This window comes from Hipposideros armiger, unplaced genomic scaffold (genome assembly GCF_001890085.2).
Source record: "Hipposideros armiger isolate ML-2016 unplaced genomic scaffold, ASM189008v1 scaffold_786, whole genome shotgun sequence".
Lineage (NCBI taxonomy): Eukaryota > Metazoa > Chordata > Mammalia > Chiroptera > Hipposideridae > Hipposideros > Hipposideros armiger.
This window is the reverse complement of record NW_017732136.1, coordinates 108,838-130,194: the sequence shown is the minus strand read 5'-3', so window position 1 is coordinate 130,194 and position 21,357 is coordinate 108,838. Positions and strand designations below refer to the sequence as shown.

The following is a 21,357-nucleotide window of genomic DNA, read 5'->3' as shown; positions in this document are numbered from 1 at the left end:
CTATTCATGTGGATTTTTTTTAAAAACCATTTGGGAACGAGAGGCAGGGTCCGACTGAGGCTGTCAGGAATCTGGTGTGTCCTGATGAGATAAATACAGCTCAGAGTGGGATAAAGCTTTTGTGTGCTGGGGCACTCGCGTACTTTTGCAGAAAGAACTGCTCCGTCCTCTGGTCCTGCTGACAGGGCCGCCTGGAAATGGCCGAGAGTGACAGCCACCCGGCTCCTGAATAGCAGTATTGGGTTTGGTCCAGGCTACAGGCCATTAAAAAAATATGTTCTCCTCTCACCTAAATCAGTTTGAGCAGCCTGTGAGGACAGAAGGAGACACAGGACTACCCCCAGCGTCAGCTGGTGAGTTCCCTTTGTGGGAACTGTGGTGGAGAGCGCCCTTACAAGGCCCCTTCTCAACTTATGTTCATTCTGGGTACTTTGTTCCTGACACTGTCTGCCACTGGGGACTCACCTTGGTTTTCTCGAGCTCTGGCCTGGGTCTTCTAATGGGTGTTTGCATTCCCTCGGTTCTGCCCTGCCCCAGGATGGACCGCGTCATTGAGACATTTTCATTGAGACATCCTCAAGTCCTCAGTGTGCTATGAAGGAAATAAAGCAGGAGGGGCGTGGAGGTAGGGGTGGAGCAGCTTGTGAGGAGGTGGTCTTGGAGCAAAGGGCCACTGTGGGAAGGAGCTAGCCCCTGGGAGCTCCTGGGGGTAGAACATTCTGGAAGAGGGGGCAGCATGTGCAAAGGCTGGGGGCAGCCTATGGGGGGTAGAGTGGGTGAGAGGCCAGGACTCCTTGCTGGCCACTCTCTGAGCTGCTTTTTACACTAACTCTTGTGCTGCTGCTCAGCGCACTTCTGCTGCTTGGTGAATCATCCTGTTTTTGCAGAAGTGTGAGCCCCAAATGTGGCTATGCAGACACAGCTCAATCTTCCCATCCTGTGCAGGCCACCTGCACTGGGCTGTGTCTGCTGCTGCAGTATCCACCGAGCTGCTGCCTTCCAGGCCGCAAGGAGCCTGAGCATTGATTTCTTTTTAAAATTTAATTCTTATCAGAGCGATGAATGCACGTGATTTTAAAGTGAAGTAGTATTTGCCCCTTTGTCCCTGAGATAGTGAGCTGCAGCTGTTTTAGCCATTTGGGGTATTTTCCTTCAAACTGTTTGTACCACTATTTCCTGACAGTGTGGCTCTTGAGAGGTAATTGGGTGGGGCCTGTTTTCTCTCTGAAGCTTTCAGGCCCTCCCTTTGTCTCACGGATTCCCAGATCGCATCAGAACATGCCTGGTGTGGAGGTCTTTTCTCATTCATCACACTGCTTGGTGCTTTCGTGTCCTTGTGTTCTGGACATTTTCTTATATATAAATAACATATTTGTATATCTCTTTATATTGCTTTTTATTATTTTCTGATAATTCCTCCTATTTTCCCTTTCTCCTGGAACTCCTGTTAGATGTGGGCCTCCTGATTTGTTCCTCCCGCTTTCTTATCTTATCCCTCCCTATTTTCTCTCTGCCACATTGTTCAACTTCCAGGAAGATGCCTCAATTTTATCTTCCAACCCTCCAACTGACTATTTTCTTTCTTTAACCAAAATTTTAATTTTCAAGCTCGCATTCATTTTCTCATGTTGTGTTTCTTTGTGACTCCCCCTCACAGGCTCTGCTTTCACATCTCTTTGGTCCACAAAGTCAGTTACTTACCAACAGTGGTGAACACAGCCATTATAAAAAACTAAATTATGTAAACTTCATTACACTGTAATAGAAATAAAAGTGAAAGAAAACATACTCAAACTCACTACTTTCCTGTGCGTTTCTCTGTTACCTGTGCTCTTGAAGCCCCACACATGTCGTGTCTGTGTGGTGGAAATGTTATACACTGGTGCACTACAGACCATCTCATCCTGTCTCTGTTCAGTGGCATCATGTCGGGAGCTGGAAATCAGCATTTATACCCCAGAAATCAGCATACGCTGCAAAGCAGGGCACCCACCCCGCCCCTTAGCCAGTTGTTAAGGTTTGCCCGCACATCACTGGTTATGCCCATCTGTTTTCTTTCTAGTTTCTAAGGTTTGTTAACACCCTCATGGGCTGTTGTTCTCTCCCCATTTTTATCCCTATGGGTTATGTCCTTTTGGAGTGTCGTTTTATCCAGTTTGAAGAGAGAGTTGAGATAAATCCCTGAATTCTAAGTGCCTGGTTGCAGAGAGGGATGGCCCATCTCTTATGTCCAGTCTCTAAGCCTGGCTGCCACGCGTGTCACAGGGCGTCCCACAAGACTGATTTCTATCAGGGTCTAAGTAGGAATTTGTTCTTGTCGTGGGGCCCTTCTCCCTCCAATAGAGGCGGCTCTGCATTGATATCTGGGGAGAAATGAACCCCCCCCAGGGCCCCGGCAGCCAGTAGGGCACCCAGCTGTGGGCACGCATGCGTAGGGCCTCACATATGCTCAGGAAGGACCTCTCCAAGCTGGTGGGGTTTGGTTTTATTTTTTAATAAACTTTATTTTTAAGTGCATTTTCAGATTCCCAGCAAAATAGAGCACAAAGCACATGGAATTCCCATGTTACCACCCCCCCCACAATGTATAACCTGCCCTGTATCAACACCCCACTCCAGAGTGGGGCAAGTCTGCCAAGCTCTGCCCGGTCATCCCTCCCATACCTCTCACCCTGCCAGCCACTGACCTTCTCACTGCCCCGTTGGGGACCAGTCCTAGAAACCCTTACTTGTTTGGGAGTTCAGAGCAGAGAAACTTTGGGGTGCCCTTGTCACTTGCTGATAAGTCATACAGAGAAAAAGTACCCTCAGGAAGACTGAGGAGACTGCCATTGGATGTACCCCCGTGATCTCTGGAACGGACATATGTAGAGATATTTGGAGGAAGCACAGCCTTGCAGACTGGCTGAGCCTCATGTGTCCAGATACAGCCAGGACAGAAAGGTGGGGAGCATGAAACCGGGGAGGCTGGGTGGAAGGCGGACCAACATCGTCTGCTTAGGTTTAATCCCAGTGAGAAGCATTGCGTGTTGGGAAAGGATATGCTCTGCTTTGTGTTAAAAACGTTATTCTGGCTACTGCTACTGTTTGGCAAATGCATTATAGAGGGGTTGTATCTGTGTAGAATTGTATCTGACTGCTGATAGCACAAACCTGAAAAACAGTCATTTAAAGGGATTACTGGTTTATTAGCAACTCTAGGGTAGGCAGAAGAGATCAGGTGTCAAGTCTCCACTATGTTGGGAGGGTCCCTAGTTTTTGTGGATCTCCACTTGGTTCTTAGAAGGAGATCCTTATCTTCATGTTAACAGGGTGGCTTCCAGAGCTCCAACCATCAAATTTGCATTCCAGACAGGAAAAGGAAGAAAGGCTGAAAGCAAAAATGCAAACACTAGCTGAGCCAGCCTCCTTTAAAGAGCTTTCCTGGAATTCCTACCTAATAACATTTGTTCACAGTTCTTGGGCCAGACCTGCCACCACATGAACTGGGGGATGTGTTTAGCTGGTCACACTGCCGTCCCATCAACATTCTGTTAATGAAAATGAAGGCTTGTGGGTTCAGGGACAGGAAGTCAGAGATCTCTGCCATAGGCAGCAAGAACGGAAGAAGCAGGGTGAAGGGGTAGGCGGCTGTTGGAGACGTCAGGATGGGAGGTGAGCGCTGCTTAGATTGGTGTGGTGTTGGTGGTGGAAATGGACCTGGAATGAGCCGGGTGGACATCTGGCGCTGCCCAGACCGTCAGCATCATCCAACAGATAGCTCTTTGCTGGGGCCTTGGTGTCCTGTGTCTGTGTGGGATTTCTGTAGAGTATTTAGGAATCACCAGACACTCTATGGGATTGCTTAATGAGTGGGAACATTGGAAACACGGCACAGCGTGAGAGACCTTACCCGGCCTGGGCTCCAGGAGCCATTTCATGCCCCCCTTCCCTACTGAGGGCAGGGGAGCAGGGTCCCCACCCAGGGCCCGGGGCCGAGGGTGACGTGTGTCTGTCACATGGTGAGCACTTCTGAGAGCTCCTCTGTGGGGTGTGAGCCCTCATGGCCACTCCACGAGGCAGCCTGTCTTCTTCCCAGTGCATCTGATGTGGCATTTAGAGTTCGGGTTCCACCCTTGCTGCGGGGTGTCTGGGCCAGCTGCCCCTCTGGATCCCCAGTGCAGGGCTTGGCGTGCAGACTGGCACCCACTTCTATAAATAGTTGTGTTGGCACATAGCCGTGCGCCACCATGGACGAGACTGTGGGACTCAAAAAGCTGACAGTCATGCTCGTCTGGTCCTTTGTAGAAAAGAGGTGCTGCCTCCACCCAGTATGTGCCAGAAAACGAGGGACTGGTGCTCTCTGAATTCGGGGGCTAAGAGTCTGTCCGGATGGGGAACAGATGCCAGGTGGACGGGGGCCTGGACGGGTGGGCCTCCAGTCTGGGAGAGAAAGTGCAGGGGGATACTGCGCAAGGAAGGCAGGGAACATATGAGACCCAGTGGTGCCTGGCGTCTCCCCCGTGGGCAGGTGCCTATGGTGAAAGTCCCCCTGAGTTATTCCTTTATGAAGTGGAGCTGGGCAGTGGTTGTGCCCCAGGCACACATAAAAACAAAGAAGACCCTGTTAGGCCTACAGAGTTGTTGAGGATGAGCACGCTGCCTACTGGACTTTGCGGGCCAGACCAAGATGCTGGGGGAGGAAGAGGTGACTTCCTGGGTGGGATGAGGAAATGGCTCAGGAGGGCTTCCTGGAGGCAGTGACTTGACTAGATGAACTGGAAGACAAAACTTTTTCCAAAAGCCTCTTGGGAGGTTTGGTTTGGCCTGAGGTGTCGGGAAGTAAGGAGGGGCCAGGCAGCTAGACAGGTGCTGGCATATTGTGGCAGGTTGTGGGGGGAGCCCCAGGGTGGCAGAGCCCAGAGAGGACTGTGGGGGAGGGAGGGAGGTTGCTGGCTGCCACTTGGATGCCCCTGAGGGATGGTGAAGTCAGGAGGCTGGAAGTGATGGTGGGGTGAGGGGAAGGTTCCGGAGAGGATCTCGGGGTGTCAGTTGGACTGATAGACCTGGAGGTGGGTTGGCTTGGTGGGGATGGCCAACTCCTGGGGCCTCTGAGAGAGTGAAAGGGAAGTGGAGGAGGTGGGCTGCTTCACAAAGAAGAGGAAATGATATGAGGAAGTCAAGCACCAGTGGACCCCTTGAGGTCTCCTGGGAAACAGTGTGTCTGAAAAGTGTGGGGGTTTGCTGGACCTTAAATGTATTCCCCAAATGTGCCAGGCAAGGGTCCTGCTTGTGTGGTGTGTTGGTTTGAGCTCCTTCCAGAGAAGCCTAAACAAGTCCACCTTGGAGTCTCCTGGGATCTTTGTGCACACATGCACGCACACGTTTCGGCCTCCATGCAGCCCTCTGGCCTTTTGCTCTGGCCATCTTCCTTGATGAGCATGACAGGACTTGGGAAACCGACGTCTCTGAGGGAAACTGAAAGCCTGCCTTGCTCTGTTCCTTTCCATTGCATTACCAGCTGGACACGGGCAGCCCACAGAGAGGAAGCTGAGCAGCCCGGCAGGCGTTTGTCCCGTGTCCCCCCCGCCCCCCATCTCCCTGTCTGTCCTGTATTCCTGGTGGCCTCAGGGACAGGAAGCACCTTAACTCCAGTTTCGCTGCAGGCATCTGGGGTGTGGTGTCTGTAGGGCTATCTCCCTCAGAGCCCCCTGTGTCCCCACTCCCCTCTGCTCCTCGGCAGATGGAGCCCACAGCTAGGGCTGTGGTGAGAGCAGAACGGTGAAGGATATTGAGCAAACAGAAAACATTACCACACATCCTGACTGGTAACCCCTTCGTTTTCACTTTCTTCCAGAATTTCTCCAAAAGGTTGTAAAGAAGCACACTGTTTAAGAGCAAAACCAGGAGGCCTTTGCAGTGGTGAGAGCTGCCAGACCCCACCCAGTGTGCCGGGAAATGTGGGTTCTTGGGGGTCACAGCGCCCACCAGCTCCAGGCTGTGCTGCAGGTCACGGCCCAGGGACTCTGAGCAGCGTGCACCGGACACCCACCGTGACCTCCTCTGTCTACAACATTTGCTGCTGAAGCCCGTGCTGCGGCCCCTGCCGATGAGGATGTGCGCCCCCGTGGGGGGGCTGCTCACTGCCCTTGCCGTAGTATTTGGGACAGCGGTGGCATTTGCACCCATACCTCGAATCACCTGGGAGCACAGAGGTGAGGGCAGAAGCATGTCAGATGCTGAGAGCATCTGCCTGTGAGGTTGAGATGCGTGTGTGCCGTTTCTAGGCTGGCTCTGTGTGCTCTCGGCACTTGTGTGTGAGCTGGGTGCCTGCACTGCTGTGTCGGAGATGCTTCCGTAGCTGGAAACACTCCCGGGCCTTGCGCAGCGCCCACTGATCGGGCTCCTAAATCAGGGCTCCCTTGAAAGGAAGCTCACCTCCCTGTGCCTGGTGCCATTGATGCCCACTGCCCAGGCACACACCACACTGGCGAGTCTTGAGGACATGCCCTGTAGCTGAGCTTCAGGCCACTGGTTCTCATTGGCTGTTCACTAGTTTCTGTTGTATTTATTTCCTCTCTTGGGAGCTGTGTCTTGGGACCCCATGTTCCAGGCGCAGTGGCCCTGAGCGAGGCGAGCCTGTGCAGGGCTCTGGGCAGTAGGTGTGCTGGGATGGCCTTCGTCCCATGTGGCTGTATCTCTAGCACTGGAACTTACAAGAGCAGGAAGCATGAACCCCTAACCCCTGAGTGAAACAAGAACTTGGTAATAAACGGAAAGCCAAGTTCAAAACCCACTGATGCTGGGATGGTCAAAAAGAAGAAACAGCTCCTTAGGAAACAGTGCCGATACATTTATTGTATATTACCCCCTCAAACGCGTAGCTAACCGTTGCATTCCTCCTATGCCTAACTGGCTATTGATGCGATTGCCTAATAAGGGGGAAATGTCACTTCTTTCTCTGTTTTGTAAACTTGTGGTGGGGTTAAGGGATATACTCACTGAAATAGATTTTATCAAAGGTTTTGAGGTAAATCTTTTTTTTCCTGAATAAGAAAATCCTAAATAGTTAAATTCTTTGTGCAACTAATCTGTGGATGATTCAACACACATAGACAAGAGTTTGGTAGAAGGTGAAGGGTGCTGCCATAGTCAGCAGCTTGAGGTGTCCGGCCTGCAGTCTCCTAGGAAGTCCCGAGGTCACATTGCTGGGAGGTCACACTGCTGGAAGGTCACGCTCCCGGGAGGTCACATGCTCAGAGATCATGCTCTTGGGCAGTCACATGCTAGAAGGTCACACTGCTGGAAGGTCATGCTCCTGGGCCGTCACATGCTAGAAGGTCACACTGCCTGGAGACCACACTGAGTTCAGGGTTTGGAACTCTGGGCTGGAGGGAGCAGGAAGGGAAGTCAGACCCCAGCACTGGTCAAGCACAGTGACTCTCGGCCTCACTGGGGTCCCATGTACCTTGTGGCTATCTCAGTGGGTCTGCTCCCCCCAGAGGTGCCTGAGTTCTGGCCCCGGCCGGGGTCTCCCCACCTGGCAGCAGATTCATGCCATGGCCTTGGGGACATGGCAGTGCACTAAAGGGAGACCAGATGCTCAGGGTGTGTCCAGGCTCAGAAATGCCTCACGTGCCACCCCTCCCGCCCCTGTCTCCCCAGAGGTGCAGCTGGTGGAGTTTCACCAGCCCGGCATCTTCAACTACTCAGCCTTGCTGCTGAGCGAGGACAAGGACACCCTGTACGTGGGCGCCCGGGAAGCTGTGTTTGCCGTGAATGCGCTCGATGTCTCCCAGAAGCAGCACGAGGTATGGCCGGGGCTCCTTTGGTCTGGGCTGCAGACCTTTCCAGTGTTTTCTCCTCGAACCGGCACACTTGGTTCCTCCTTTCTTGGTCATGTGGCCTGCTCACCCTGTGGCTGGCCTCATAGGCGTCCTGCGTTTAGAGAGCATTCTCCCCTCCTGCCAACGGGCCGAGGACCCTGTCATCCTGAAGCGACCTTCCTTCCCTGTGCCCATGCAGCCCCATCTCAAGTGCCCCTTGGCAGCCTCACCCAGGGACCACCCTCTTTTCAGCTTGGAGTTTCAAAGTTTTTACTACAGACAGTCTCAAGGGTCCACAGGAGCAGAGGGAATGATGTGATGACTCTGTGCCCATTGCAGCGCCTGCAGGCGGGGGTTGGCCCCTCGTCTTTCCTCCGCGCCCCCACCCTCTGCTCCCTCCACATGGCTCTGAAGCAAACCGCAGACACACTGTCTTCACCTGTGTTTCCCTGAACATCTCCTAAAGGGAATGACTCCTTTTTTTCAAAAATAACCAAATTACCAGGATCACATCCAAAAAATTAATGCTAAATAATCAGTGTTCAGATTTCACAGACTCTTTCATAAATGATGTTTGACTATTCAGTTTGAATCCAGTGGCGATCAGGCCATCCGTGTCCCAAGGCACTCTGTCCTTCGAGTCCCCATTTCTTGGAGGGTCTCTGGGCCCCTCACTGGGAGAGCCACTCTGCAGCTTTGCCGGCCCCAAGCCTCACTGGCTTCTGGTGTCTTGCCCCTGCCATGCAGCCTGGAGTCCTGTGTGCACCCAAGATTGCACAATGGGGAGTTCCAGGTCACCCTTTCCTTCTGAATCTGTGAGCCAGAAATTACCTGTAAAGGGGCAATGCCCATCACTGACTGTCCATGTCCCCCAGGCCGATTCCTTTGGAAATGGTAGGATTGGTGCTTGAAAATTTTGCCTTTACCAGTTTTCAAAATACTGAGTGAGTTTTCTCCAAAGGGAGACAGTGAGGTTTTTTTATTGATTTTTTTTTTTTTAGTGACCATGGACTCATGGATTTAAATGTGTTTGAAGTCCCTTGATCCATTTGCAGCCAGGCCCTCACTGGATGTTCAGATTGTCCCTCCCCTGGCCAGTGGCAGCCCCTCCTTACTTCCTGAGTCCTAGTGGTTGGGTCGTTTTCTCCTTCTCGGAAATCAAGGTGGTTCAGGTTCATCCTGTGCATTTTCTGCCCCAAACCTCTTATTTTTTGTTTTGTTTTGTCTTAATCTCTAGAGTCTAACATAGTGCAGGATTTCCATTTGACACATAAATGAGATTCTGGTCACTGTCCTTTGAGAATCAAGTGCATGTGCGACCCCCTGGGTGCTCAGTCAGAGCCGCTTGTTGCTCTGTTAATGGCATCGCTGTAGCCCCTGGGGTGAGGAAGAGGCTTCAGGACCTCCTTATATGTAAAACAGAAGAAAAAGGTAAAACAAAATTTACACACATGTATTTAGCATCAATCATGGACTAGCACACGGGAGATGGGGCATCTTGGGAAAGGTGAGGCAGGGCTGTGAGAGCCTTCCGTCCTCTGGAGGGTGAGGGACCCGCTGGCCTGATGGTCCATTAGTATGAGAGAGACAGGAGCTCAGATCTCCGCAGAAAGTGCCTGACCTGAGGACGTTGTCAGTCTGGCACTCTCAACAGCTGCTGTTACGTAAAATTTACAGAATCATACTCCCCTTCTGCTGATAGTGGAAGAAAATATCAAGGCTTTTTTTTAAAATTTTTTTACTTCAGAGTCACATTTGAATGGATTAAAAAAAACCTACTTTGATATATGAAAGTACCTACAGTTTAGCTTTTTGACAAATGTAATCCTCCCTACTTTCCGTAGTTTGGTTTTTGCTGTTGTTTGCAGTGAATAAGGGGGCTCTGGGAGGGTCCTTCCAGCCCTGCTGGCTTCAAGATGGGGAGCCCAGTGAGAGCCTTCGCCGGCCCGACGCTCACCGGCCTCGGCATTTGTTCTCTAAGCCTCGCTTTGCAATCTCAGATTTCACTGTCTCGGGAAATATCTGCTCTCAGTGCCATTGTGTGCTTTGTAAACTGTACATTCTTATACCAGTATCTCCTTTCAAAAGGGGGCTGTGCACTGAGATGGACTCTCATTCCTCCCAACAGGCATATTGGAAGGTCTCAGAAGACAAAAAAGCAAAATGCGCAGAAAAGGGGAAATCAAAACAGGTAATTTTTTTTGCAAGCTACAAAAAAACACGTATTTATTTCCTAGTTGTTTTAATCTTCTGAACGCCTCTACTTTTGGAATGCAGCCTGGGCGTTTTGTTGAGGTCCCTCACAACTCACTTTGCAGGTTACCCCTTTATTCCTGAATGGGAAGATCGCGTCTCCCAAAGTAAGCGCCAAACATAGTAGTCATTTGAGAAATACTTTCTGAAGTTGAACTAAATTGAATTTATTCAAATAGCCTAAAACTTTGACTCTGGAAAACGGTTTCCAGTGCCTGCTGGCTGATGGTGTGAAATGCAGGCCTCATGCCTCCCAACACCCCATTTGCCTGGAGGGGTTGCTGTATGATTTCTGGATTTTTGGCAACACCCATCCCTTGAAAACCTGTTCCTTCTTCAGGAGATTCTAGATACCTCAGTGTGGTGGCCATGCAGGGATTTCTGGGGCGAGTGTCAGTGTGGTGACGAGGCAAGGAGCTGGGCCCAGTGTCCATCTCCCGCTGAGCTCGGGGTTACTCCCCGCCTGCTGCTGGGCTGATGTCGGGGTCTCAGAGTCTCAGAGCCCTGTCTTCCTTGAAAGTTGGTCAAGACAGCTGAGTTATGATACATTTCAGCAGTGGTTGGCTAATTTCAAAACAATTACAACATTTTTTTAAAAGACAATTTTTTTAGCCAAATGCTAAATACTTTCACTGAAGTCAGTAAATCCAAAGTTACTTTAGGAAATGAGGAAAAAGGCAGCTGTTTCGATGTAATCACAGATGTCGCAGGGAGTTGTCTTTCAGCTAAATTAGAGCAGGGCCTTGCCCGCCCGCGGGGAGGCCGTGCAGTGGACAGGGGTCCCTCCCAGCTCTTATGGGGGAAGATGCATTATTTCCAACCAGTTTAAAGGCAATCATAGTATAAAAACTTTACTGAGTGGAGGTAATTTCAGACTATAGCACATATAATCCCAGTACATTTCAGTCTAAAATAGTGAGTAGGTCCTTAAGTGGCATCTGGTTTTCCTGCCGGCTTTTCTGATGTGGCACCAGGCTCAGAGCCCCCTCATTAGTCCAGCCTCCCCTGGGCTGAGCGGGCTGGACACACCCACTCCCGAATTGCTATTTCCAGTTTCAAGTGTTGGGGTGAGGAGGGTGGGGTCCCCCAGGGAGAAGGAAGGCCAAGGGGATCCTTCCCAGCATGCACCTCCACAGGCCTGGCAGTAACAAATGGTTTGTGTGTCCAGTGAGAGTAAAATCATTTCTTCTGTGGTGGGTGGGTAAGACTTAAGGTCAGCTGCCATTGCGTTTCATCCAGCACATCTTTGCTGGGTATAAATTAGTGACTGCAGTGAAATCCATGTGGCACCTGACAGCCAGCCTGTGGACGCTGCAGAGACAAAAGCACTCAGGCGGGCTGCAGACTGAGGTTTGTCCAGTGGCGGGTTGGGGTCTCAGCAAGCCTGCTCTCACTGTGGCCAGCAGGCAGAGCTGGTTTGGGAAGGTGGGAAGCATTAGAGGCCTGGTGAGAGGACGCAGTCAGTGCACAGTGCGGGTATCATCAGGGAGCCAGTGTCAGCACATGCCGTGCTGATTCTGAGCTTTGCAGCAAGCCGTGTGACCAGTGTGGGTGGTGGAGGGTGTCCCGTGGAAGCTGGTGGTACTTGACCCGGGCATTTCTCTTCCTTATAGACAGAATGCCTCAACTACATCCGAGTGTTGCAGCCACTCGGTGCCACTGCCCTTTACGTGTGTGGGACCAACGCCTTCCAGCCAGCCTGTGACCACCTGGTAAGGCATGGGCTGCTCCCCTGGTCAGCGATACAGCAGCGTGGGGCTCTGCACAACAGAAGACTGTTTTTACCTGCCAGCTGTGGGTGTGAGGAGGGGCTGCAGCTGCCGCACTGCTGCCTGCAGGTCCCGGTGTCCTGTCTGTGACCCTCTATGACTGAAGGCAGCATGCAGGCAGGACGCATGGGACCATGGCCCACAGTGCAGAGCCAGCCCGGGGGGACCTCCTGGGTACTGCACTTTTGACAGAAACACCAATGTGCCCTGATCTAGCACCTTGCCTCCTCTTTGTCATGTTTTATATTTTTTGAGGGAGGCCTCGCTGTGACATGGGTCTGGCCAAGTGGAAAGTCATGACTTCTGGTCCTAGACTTCATGTTCTTGGTTCACATGTGTTACGAGCTGAATGATTATGTCCCCCCAAAATCCCCTTTGGTATTTTGAGATGAGCCCTGGGAAGAGGTGACTAAGGTTAAATGAGGTCATAGGGAGGGGTCCTGACCTGATAGGATTGATGGCCTTATAAGAAAAGGAGGAAACACCAGAGACCCCTCTCCATGTTTGGACACAGCAGAAAGGTAGCCGTCTGCAGGCTGGAGGAGAGTTCCTCATCAGGAACCAACCATGCTGGTTCCCTGACCTAGGATTTCCAGCCTCCAGAGCTGTGAGGAATGAATATGTGTGGTTGAAGCCAGTCTGTGTGCTTTGTCCCAGCAGCCCTAGCTGACTAGGACAGCATGTCTAACCAACCTGGTGTTGGGGCGTCACCATCCAGTGTCTGCTGTTGGGGTGCAAATTTCTCACTGATTTGCAGATCCTGGAATGCACCCCCTCTGCAGAGTGACAACAGGACACAAGGGTGCTGAGCTGTTTTAGAAGCAAAACTGTACCCCTCCCTCACCTGCATCACATCCTTGACTCTCCCTAGGTGTTGGGACCCTCAGCCCTCATAGACAGACTTAGTTTCTTTTTCCATAAGGGAAATGTTTTGTACATCAAAGACTTTCCGGACTAAACTCTAGTAATCAGAAGCTTAAAATACTGGAATTTAAACTTAAATTTCACAGATATGTCTGTTGTTGAGGTCAGGGAACCATGTATCTCTTTCAAATCTAGACCTATAAACTTTCCCAGTATTATTAATAAAAATTTTTAGGCTGACAGAAAAATTGATACTCTATACATGTGTCCTAAACACCAACATGGCACATTTATTAGGAATGAGTGTGTGCACATGCTGAAGTGTGTGTGACCCATGACCCCTAAATGCCTTCACAAGCACCTCCTAAGAATAATGACATTTTCTTTAAGTTTCCTACATATTTAAGTCTGTCATTGTATCTAAGATTTCCAGTAATTCCCCAATTTCATTTAATCTCCAGTCTCCATTCAGATTTCTGCCAAGAGCCCCAAATGTTCTCTAGAGATGTGATCTATGATTCATATCAGTTAGGTGCACTGTCACCCCAATTCAGACTTCCTAACCTAAAAGGTGACAACCTGTATATTGTTTTAACCAGCCTGTTGAAAATGGAACTATAGCTCTTCATGTGCCCTTGAGCCCTGGCCTCTGTGTCTGTAACCATGTCTCCAGTCCCCTCACTGTGACAGATGGGTTTCCAACAGCTCACACGTCCTGTCATGTCTTTGCGACCTGAACGGGTTTCTCCTCTTATTTGCTGTTTTTGTTTTGTTTTGTTTTGTTTTGTTTTGTTTTGTTTTGTTTTGTTTTGTTTTGTTTTGTTTACTGGAGTCCTCCTCCTGGGATGTGCTTTCTTACTCTCTCCTTCATGCACGCTTCTCATATGTGCAGGGATAGAAATGCCTCATGTGTCATTTGCAGGCATTTCCCCAAGTTTGTCACTTGTTGAACTCTGTCCCACTTTTTCTGTGTACAAAAGCTGTCCAGTTTTTCATGTGATGGATCTGTCTGACTTTTCCTCACATGGTATTGGGTTCTCTCATCAGGTGAAGAGAGATTGTCCCAAGACAACAGAAAGGTGTATGTCTTGGTGGGTGGAATTCGGTAGAGATTCTACTGCTTTTTTCCTGATACCTGTTTATTGAACAGTCCAGTCCCCCACTGCCTTTGAATGCCATCTTCGTTGATACTAAAATCCTGCTTGCAGCCTTCCAGTCACTTACATATTCAGCTTGTCCTGGCTGTGTTATGACCCTAGAGCCACCAGCATGGCCATCTCCATCTCACCGATGAGTAAACTGAGCCTCCAAGATCTTGAGTAGCTCTCAAGGGTGTCAGCATACCAGGTGTCAGGGTACCAGGGTGCCAGCATTCACACCTGGGCTTCCCATGGCCAGCTCCACACACGCTCTTCCCTGGGTTCCCCCAGAATAGCAAGTCTCAATTAAATGATACAACAAAGATGCCTTATTACTACAGAACTTCAGATATTTTACGATACTCTTTCCTTTCATTCAATTGTAGAACCTAACGTCCTTTCAGTTTCTGGGGAAAAATGAAGATGGCAAAGGAAGGTGTCCTTTTGACCCAGCACAAAGCTACACGTCTGTCATGGTTGGTGAGTCACACTCTGGGATGTCACCACACTCTGGGATGTCACTGGCAGGGCTGTGCCGTCATGTTGAACACACACACAGGATGCTCAGGGCCTCTCCCTTCCCAGGAGTCTCCCCGTTTCCCTTCCATATTCACTGTCCTCACAGAGGTACGTGTGCCTCTCCTTAGAACCTCTGACATGAGCTTTTGAATTCATTGTTTAGAAAGGGTACCAGCCTCACCACGGTACACTGAGTCAGATCTGTGGGGAGAGCTTATTTTATATCCATCATTTGTGCCAATCATCTGGGCTACTCGGTCACATGGAGTCGACGCTCTCATTTGAGGGGATGTTTGTGACTGAGCCCTGGAGTGGTCTTGTGCACTGAGGCATGCGACCCTGAGCCCGTGTGCACCTGCTGTCATTTTGTTAGTTTCCTGATGCAGGAATTACTTGCTCTCATTGGCTATCAGCCCTGTCTCTCATAAAGTAAAGTTTAATGAGGAGCATAAGATTATCCATGTCAAAGAAATGAAAGGCATGTCCCAGAAGCAGGCGATGGTCACTCCATGCCCTGGGGGGGGGCGCATGCGGCGTTGTAAAGGAAAGTGAGCGTCCATCCCCAGCACTGGTGCTGACTCCTTCTCCTCTTTCCTCCTGGGCCCTGAAGACGGAGAGCTTTATTCCGGGACGTCATATAACTTCTTGGGAAGTGAGCCCATCATCTCCCGGAATTCTTCCCACAGTCCTCTGAGAACGGAATACGCAATACCTTGGCTCAACGGTAAGAAGTGAGGGGGTGGGTCATCGGAGGTGTGTTTCCACTCAGGAGCTTCCTCGCCAGGAGAGCCCCCCACCTGCTGTATTTCTCCTTTTGCTGGCTCAACCTCACGTGGGCTTCCTGGAGCTCTTGTTAGCTAGTGTAGTGGGGGCACTTCCAGGACTGCTCAGGGCTCCACAGCCAGCATCCCTGGGCTTCTGTGTTTGCCTCTCCGCTAAGAGATCGCTGTTTTAAGGCCTCCTTCACCCCTCCTGGAAAATGGGTCTGGGGGGGCTTTCATAAAGTGAGGACCTGATGGGCAGTGGGAACTCAGGGTGGTCAGGTCAGTGTGTGGTGTTATCACGTTATCTGTGAACAGCGTGTGTCCATGTTGCATTCACGATGCAGATGGCTCCAGACCTTTCACATGAGGCTTTTTGCATGGATGCTGTCCAGCAGGGCCTGGGCTTTTAAGCTTCCTAGACTGTCAGAGGCGGGTGGTCTGGGAGACAAGGGATAGCAGGCTCCTCCTCTGTATGGGGTGGCCAGGCAGCCCAAGCCTTGGGTCCTGGACTTGGTGGTTGGGAGTTTCTGTTTGAGGCACGTGTTGTTTAAACCAGCAAATGCATATCTGCTGGCAGGTCTCCGGGGACAGTGGGGCCTGGCTTGCTGGGCCCCCAGGCTACCTGCCAGTGGGGAGGCCCAGCCTTGCGTTCTCAAGGTGGACCAGGAGAGTATGCTTCAGAACCACATCCTGGGCACCCCCTTGGGCCGAGGAGGCTGAGAGGGGCACCACCATCACTCCTGGAGCCTGGAGCTTGTTTGGGAAATGGCCTATGCACTGTCACATGTCTTACAGGGAGGTGCCGAGGTCCCTCATTGCATGCAGGGGTGTGCCCAGGCCTCTCCATGTGTGCTGGGGTAGGTGGCCGGGCCCCCCAGTGTGTGCAGGGCGGTGCCAGGGCCCCTCAGCATTTTCAGGGACATGCAGGGGTCCCTCCCTATGTGCAGGGACTTGCCCGGGTCCCTCTGTGTGCAGGGGCTGCCCAAGGCCCCTCAGCGTGTGCGGGCATAACTGGGTGTCTTCCCTGCAGAGCCCAGCTTTGTGCATGCCGATGTGATTCGAGAGAGTCCAGACAGTGCTGAGGGTGGGGACGACAGGATCTACTTCTTCTTCACGGAGGTGTCTGTGGAGTATGAGTTTGTCTTGAAGCTGGTGATCCCCCGGATAGCGCGGGTGTGTAAGGTGAGGCCATTTCCCCATCTCTCTTTAGTTCCACCCATTGGGACAGCACATCTAGAGGATTAGTCACCTTGCCCAGGTGCCACACACCCTCCGTGACACAGATATCAGTGTGGACCACCCTTCCTCCTCCAACACCTGGAACGTTCCCTGGAAACTGAGGGAGTTTGGCACCCGGGTGGTGGGTGATTAGCTTCCTGTCCTTGGGGTTCTGCTTTTGATGCACCATCCTCAGACCTCCCCCGGGTTACAGAAAGTTCGTTTTTATTCCCTCTTAACCCGATTCTGGTGGAATTGGGATTTCACCATTCCAATGTTAAGTGGGGGAGGGGTGCATTTTCATTGTGTCCAGAAATAAATAAGGACACTTCGATTCCACATACTTCTGCATCCATATTTCTGAGTTTCAGTATTTTTCTCCAGACTAAGTCACAGAAGGTGTGTTTTATGATTGTCACTAAAAATTGTTTATGGAGAACCTGGCAGTTTCAAAGCACTTTAGCAGAAGACTTGGGGGTTGGAAAGGAAGTGAATGTCTGACCGCCCATGCGGACCATCTTTGGGGAAAGACCAGACTTACACACATTGGGCTAAGAGATGGGAGCCAATGCGTCTGCTGGCGCCTGGCTCCATGGGTCACTCATGGACGTGTTGTGCGTCCCTGGATATGCACAGGCCAAAGGGCCAAAGCGAAAGTGTGCAAGGACTGCCGCTGTCAACCTGAGTGTGAGCAGATTCAAACAGTTGTTCCAGCTGCCATTGGTGGCTTTTCCTCAACAGGGCTTTTTTGGTTTGGTTTGGTTTAATCTGTGATCCAAGCTGCCTAGGAGTGCTGCAGTCACATTGTTGTCTGCAGCCGGCTTTCTCAGTTGTGGCTTTGTTTTATTCAGGCAGAGCAACTCCAGGCCCTAGTGCCTCATTTATCACCTGCTCCTGGGACGTCTGCCCTTGTCCTACCACACACAAATTTGCATTTCAGGGGGACCAGGGCGGCTTGAGGACCTTACAGAAGAAGTGGACCTCCTTCCTGAAGGCCAGGCTGATCTGCTCCAGGCCAGACAGCAACCTTGTCTTCAATGTGCTGAGGGACATCTTCGTCCTCAGGGCTCCAGGCCTGAAGGAGCCTGTGTTTTATGGGGTCTTCACCCCGCAGCTGTAAGTGCCAGGCGGGCAGGGCTTCTCTCCACACTCCCAGCCCCCAGGCACTCATGTGGCCCCCTCTTCCCCAGGAACAATGTGGGGCTGTCGGCCGTGTGTGCCTACAACCTGTCCACAGCCGAGGCGGTCTTCTCCCGAGGGAAGTACATGCAGAGCGCCACAGTGGAGCAGTCCCACACCAAGTGGGTGCGCTACAATGGGGCTGTGCCCTCGCCCAGGCCCGGTGCGGTGAGTGACAGGTGCCTGGCTGCAGGAAGACCTGGAGCATGGAACGCCGTGTGGGGCTAGCCATGCTGCATGACCCTGTGCCACGCCGGGGCGTGGGTCGGTCCTCACAGGGAGTAGGCGTTCCCCTGGAACTGGGCAGGGCGACAGGCACACTCCTTTTCTTGTGTTCCTCTCTTCGGTGTGTTGTGTAACTGCTTTCGCTGCATACTGCCCAAACCGGAGTCTGTTCTGGATGGCGTGGGGTGTTTTCTGGCATTAGCATTGCATAACATAATTAGGTCTGTTTCATTTTCTGTTTCCTGTAGAGAAACACATGATTTCTTGCAAAGAGATGAGCTATACGCTCCATTAATTAATACGAATCACATTTTTATCTCCTAAAAGTAGTGAATTTTATGTAGAAATCAGTTTCTAGGCCTATTTGGCTTCTAGGCTGATTCAGCTCTGTGCGTTCATTCTGTGACTGGTGTGTCGGGTTGTGTGCACGGCCCAGAGGTGGGGCTGTGACTAGAGGGAGTGGCCTGGACTGACCCCCCGGGGCTGGCCTCCCTAACCCGGGACGCACCTCCTCCGACACCAGTCATCATTCCTTCTGTGCGTATTATTGGGTCGTCAGAAAAATCATGACGCATTTTTGCAACGAAAAACAGAAAAAATACGTCATGGCTTTTCCGACAATGCAATGTTAACTAAAACATGTCCACTTGGAGCCAGGAATTTTGGGTTATGCCCATCAGGAGCCAGGATAGAGAAAAGAATCCTTCATGCTGTTGGCCTTTATGCTATTTAGAATTGGACCGTTTTTTAGCGATTTTTGCCAGTCTTCTTATGGGAGAGCTATCAAATGATAAGTGTTTATTTTTTTATTTCAAAAGCTTGGTACTTTTTTATTCATAAATAGATCAAAATTACTTCACTGACTACTTGAAACACAAGTACGTCTTGTGGATAAAAAGACACTTGCATTTCCTACGTGCTTTGTAACCCTGTCTTCAGATTTCCGGGGAAAGGCCATCTCAGTTTTCCCCCTTTTTCAAGAAATCCACTGTGGAGGCCCAAGTTTCCTGCCTCTGGGAAGCCCGGACTTTGTGTAGAGCATGTGCTGGGCTGTCCGTGGGCGTGCGGTTAACGGCGGTGCTCTGCTCCCTGCAGTGCATTAACCACGAGGCGCGGGCGGCCAACTTCTCCAGCTCCCTCAACCTGCCAGACAAGACGCTGCAGTTTGTCAAAGACCACCCCCTGATGGATGACTCCGTGACCCCCATAGACAATAGGCCCAGGCTGGTCAAAAGCGATGTGAACTACACGCAGATCGTGGTGGACAGGACCCAGGCCCTGGACGGCACCGTCTACGATGTCATGTTTCTCAGCACTGGTGGGTCCAACCTTGTTAAATCCAGCTGATTGCCTAGTGGAGCCAGCATTTCCCCAGGTACCCCGAGTAATTTCTATTTCTGGGATCTCTCCACACCTGGCTGGCTCCAGATCTCTGTGACCATCAGACCACCTGGGGCACTGATTAGAAATGCAAGTCCTGGCCCAGATCTGGAAATTCAGGTTTGGTAGGTCTGGGCTGGTACAAAGAGATCCTAAATGACAGCAGGCAGGCAGCACATCCCTCCGGCCTGCCTGGCCGAAACCTGTCCCCACCTGCCATGGGAGGTGCTACTTCCCTGGAAGCCCAGGGTCGAGGGAGCAAGTATTTCTGGACTGAGAGTCGGTGGCCAGGTGCAGCAGCAGCTGGTGGGCGCCAAGGTTCGCCCTGGGTGCTTTCCAGCTGTGCCTCTGAGCCATTGATGGGCCGTGCCCTCACCTGCTGGGGGCCCCTCAAAGGATGGGCACCCCCAGGGGACCAGTGATCCAAAAACCACTTATATACAGTTTGACCTGATGGCACAGATCAGATCAGCTGTGCTGATACAGGTGTTGACGTCAACAATGAAACATTAGTTTATTCTTCATAAAACACTGGGAATAACCCATGCCACTTGAGTTTCTGTTTATTTTGCCAGTAACTTTTCCTTTTCCACCTCTAATGTAAAAATGCTACCTGTTTCTAAGTGTTGCTAAGGAAATGAGTGGAGAGGAAGAAGGGTGACTATTGGCTGCTGTGGCCAACAGTGCAGCACCGTCCCCTCCTCCTGGGGTAGGTCACTGACCTGTGCCTTGACCTTGCAGACCGAGGTGCCCTGCACAAAGCCATCAGCCTTGAGAACAGTGTCCACATCATCGAGGAGACACAGCTCTTCCAGGACATGGAGCCAGTCCAGACCTTGCTGCTGTCCTCCAAGAAGGTAAAGTGGCTGCACAGTTGGGCAGATGGCCTTCTCGTGGCATCGAGTCTCAGTGCTCACCAGGCTCGGGCCAGGCAGGCCCCTTTGGCCCAGACAAACCCACATTTGGGCTCTTAGAGAAAGCTCTTCAGTGCACTGTGGGGTTTGGGATGAAGGGAAGGCAGGCTGGGGAGATGTCACTTTCTCCTGAAAGTTGGCAGAACCTCCCTGAGTTGCTGGGGCTGACATGATTCCTTGTGGAGGGGGCGGGGGGCTGTGCCCTGAACTTGGCGAGGGTGAGACCCTGTCCGTGGTACACCGCTAATGCAGCTTACTCATCCGCATAGAAAACCTTACCCTGGATACTACTCCGTCCCCTTAGACAAGGCGCTAACCCCTATATCAGGGTTGGCAGATGTTTTCTGTAAAGGCCAAGAGTGAGTGTGAGGCTCTGAGGGCTCCACGGTCTCAGTCTCTGCCTTGTAGCACAAGAGTGGCGTGAAGCACTTGTGAGCAGGTGAGCCTGGCTTTGTTCCTACAAAGCCTTTGTTATGGACACTGAGCTTGCAGTTCATGAAATTTTTATTTCATATCACAAATATTTCTTTGGTTTTTCTCAACCAATTAAAAATGCAAAACCAGCTATTAGCTGGTAGGCTGTATAGAAACAGCCACAGAGTTGGGTTTGCCCCACGGGCAGCAGGCTGTCCTCTGTCGTCCACCCATGGTAGCCCGGGGAATGTGCGCCCATTTTATAGCTGGGCTGGAGCCATGTAGAGCAGAGCACAGCCTGGGCACCTGGGCACCTGTATGAGTCTGAGCAGGCCAGTCCTGCCTCAGTTTCCTGATCTGTACAGTGGGGACAGCAGACCCTACATGGGGAAGGGGGGGCCTGGCCTGTCCTTACCCTGTGACTGTGGCTGAGGACTTTATTTCTCCTTGTGGGTATCCCCACGCTGTGACCCCTGAGCTGATGGGTTCTGGGATGTTGGCAATGCAAGGGTTAGCACTAAAAATTGGAAGTGGGCCATGTGTCCTATTGCCCTTGGCTACAGCCCCGCCCGTTACTCGGCATTTCCCACCTGCACCCTATTTCAGAGCCTTGCTCGGGGCCTCGGGCCTGGCTGTCATCCTACTCTGCTCTGTTGCTGAACATTTCAGTTTGACTTCTGTCCTCCCAGGCGGCCCTCCCTCTCCAGGTACAGGTGGAGCTTCACACTGGAAGGAAGTTGTCCCCACCGTCCCTCAGTGCTTCCTCCCTGCCTGGTTCTTCGCAGGGGTCTCCACCCAGTTTATGGGCCCAGGCAGACCCACTTCTCCCTTGAAAGGAGATGCAGAAGCCCTTCCCACCGCCACCATGTAACTCAGTTGCGGGGGCCAGTACCCTGGAGGCCTCCAAATTGGTG

The 21,357-nt window shown here is 51.5% G+C and overlaps 1 protein-coding gene across 13 annotated transcripts in view; it reads left to right on the top strand.

Annotated features, from left to right (window-relative positions):
- The window catches only part of SEMA4D (semaphorin 4D), a 109,076-nt gene that overhangs the window by 66,163 nt on the left and 21,556 nt on the right, over positions 1-21,357 (top strand). For 12 of the 13 annotated variants that reach the window (XM_019628399.1, XM_019628397.1, XM_019628393.1 and 9 more), the window contains 11 exons: positions 5,837-6,194; positions 7,645-7,790; positions 9,934-9,996; positions 11,672-11,770; positions 14,217-14,310; positions 14,960-15,073; positions 16,144-16,295; positions 17,272-17,447; positions 17,522-17,678; positions 18,831-19,053; positions 19,857-19,972. In XM_019628399.1, coding sequence (XP_019483944.1) covers positions 6,089-6,194; positions 7,645-7,790; positions 9,934-9,996; positions 11,672-11,770; positions 14,217-14,310; positions 14,960-15,073; positions 16,144-16,295; positions 17,272-17,447; positions 17,522-17,678; positions 18,831-19,053; positions 19,857-19,972 — 1,446 coding nt within the window. In that variant the 5' untranslated portion in view covers positions 5,837-6,088. Of the gene's footprint in view, positions 1-3,569; positions 3,655-5,836; positions 6,195-7,644; positions 7,791-9,933; positions 9,997-11,671; positions 11,771-14,216; positions 14,311-14,959; positions 15,074-16,143; positions 16,296-17,271; positions 17,448-17,521; positions 17,679-18,830; positions 19,054-19,856; positions 19,973-21,357 lie in introns of those variants that run through there. The other variant, XM_019628398.1, reaches the window with a different exon arrangement.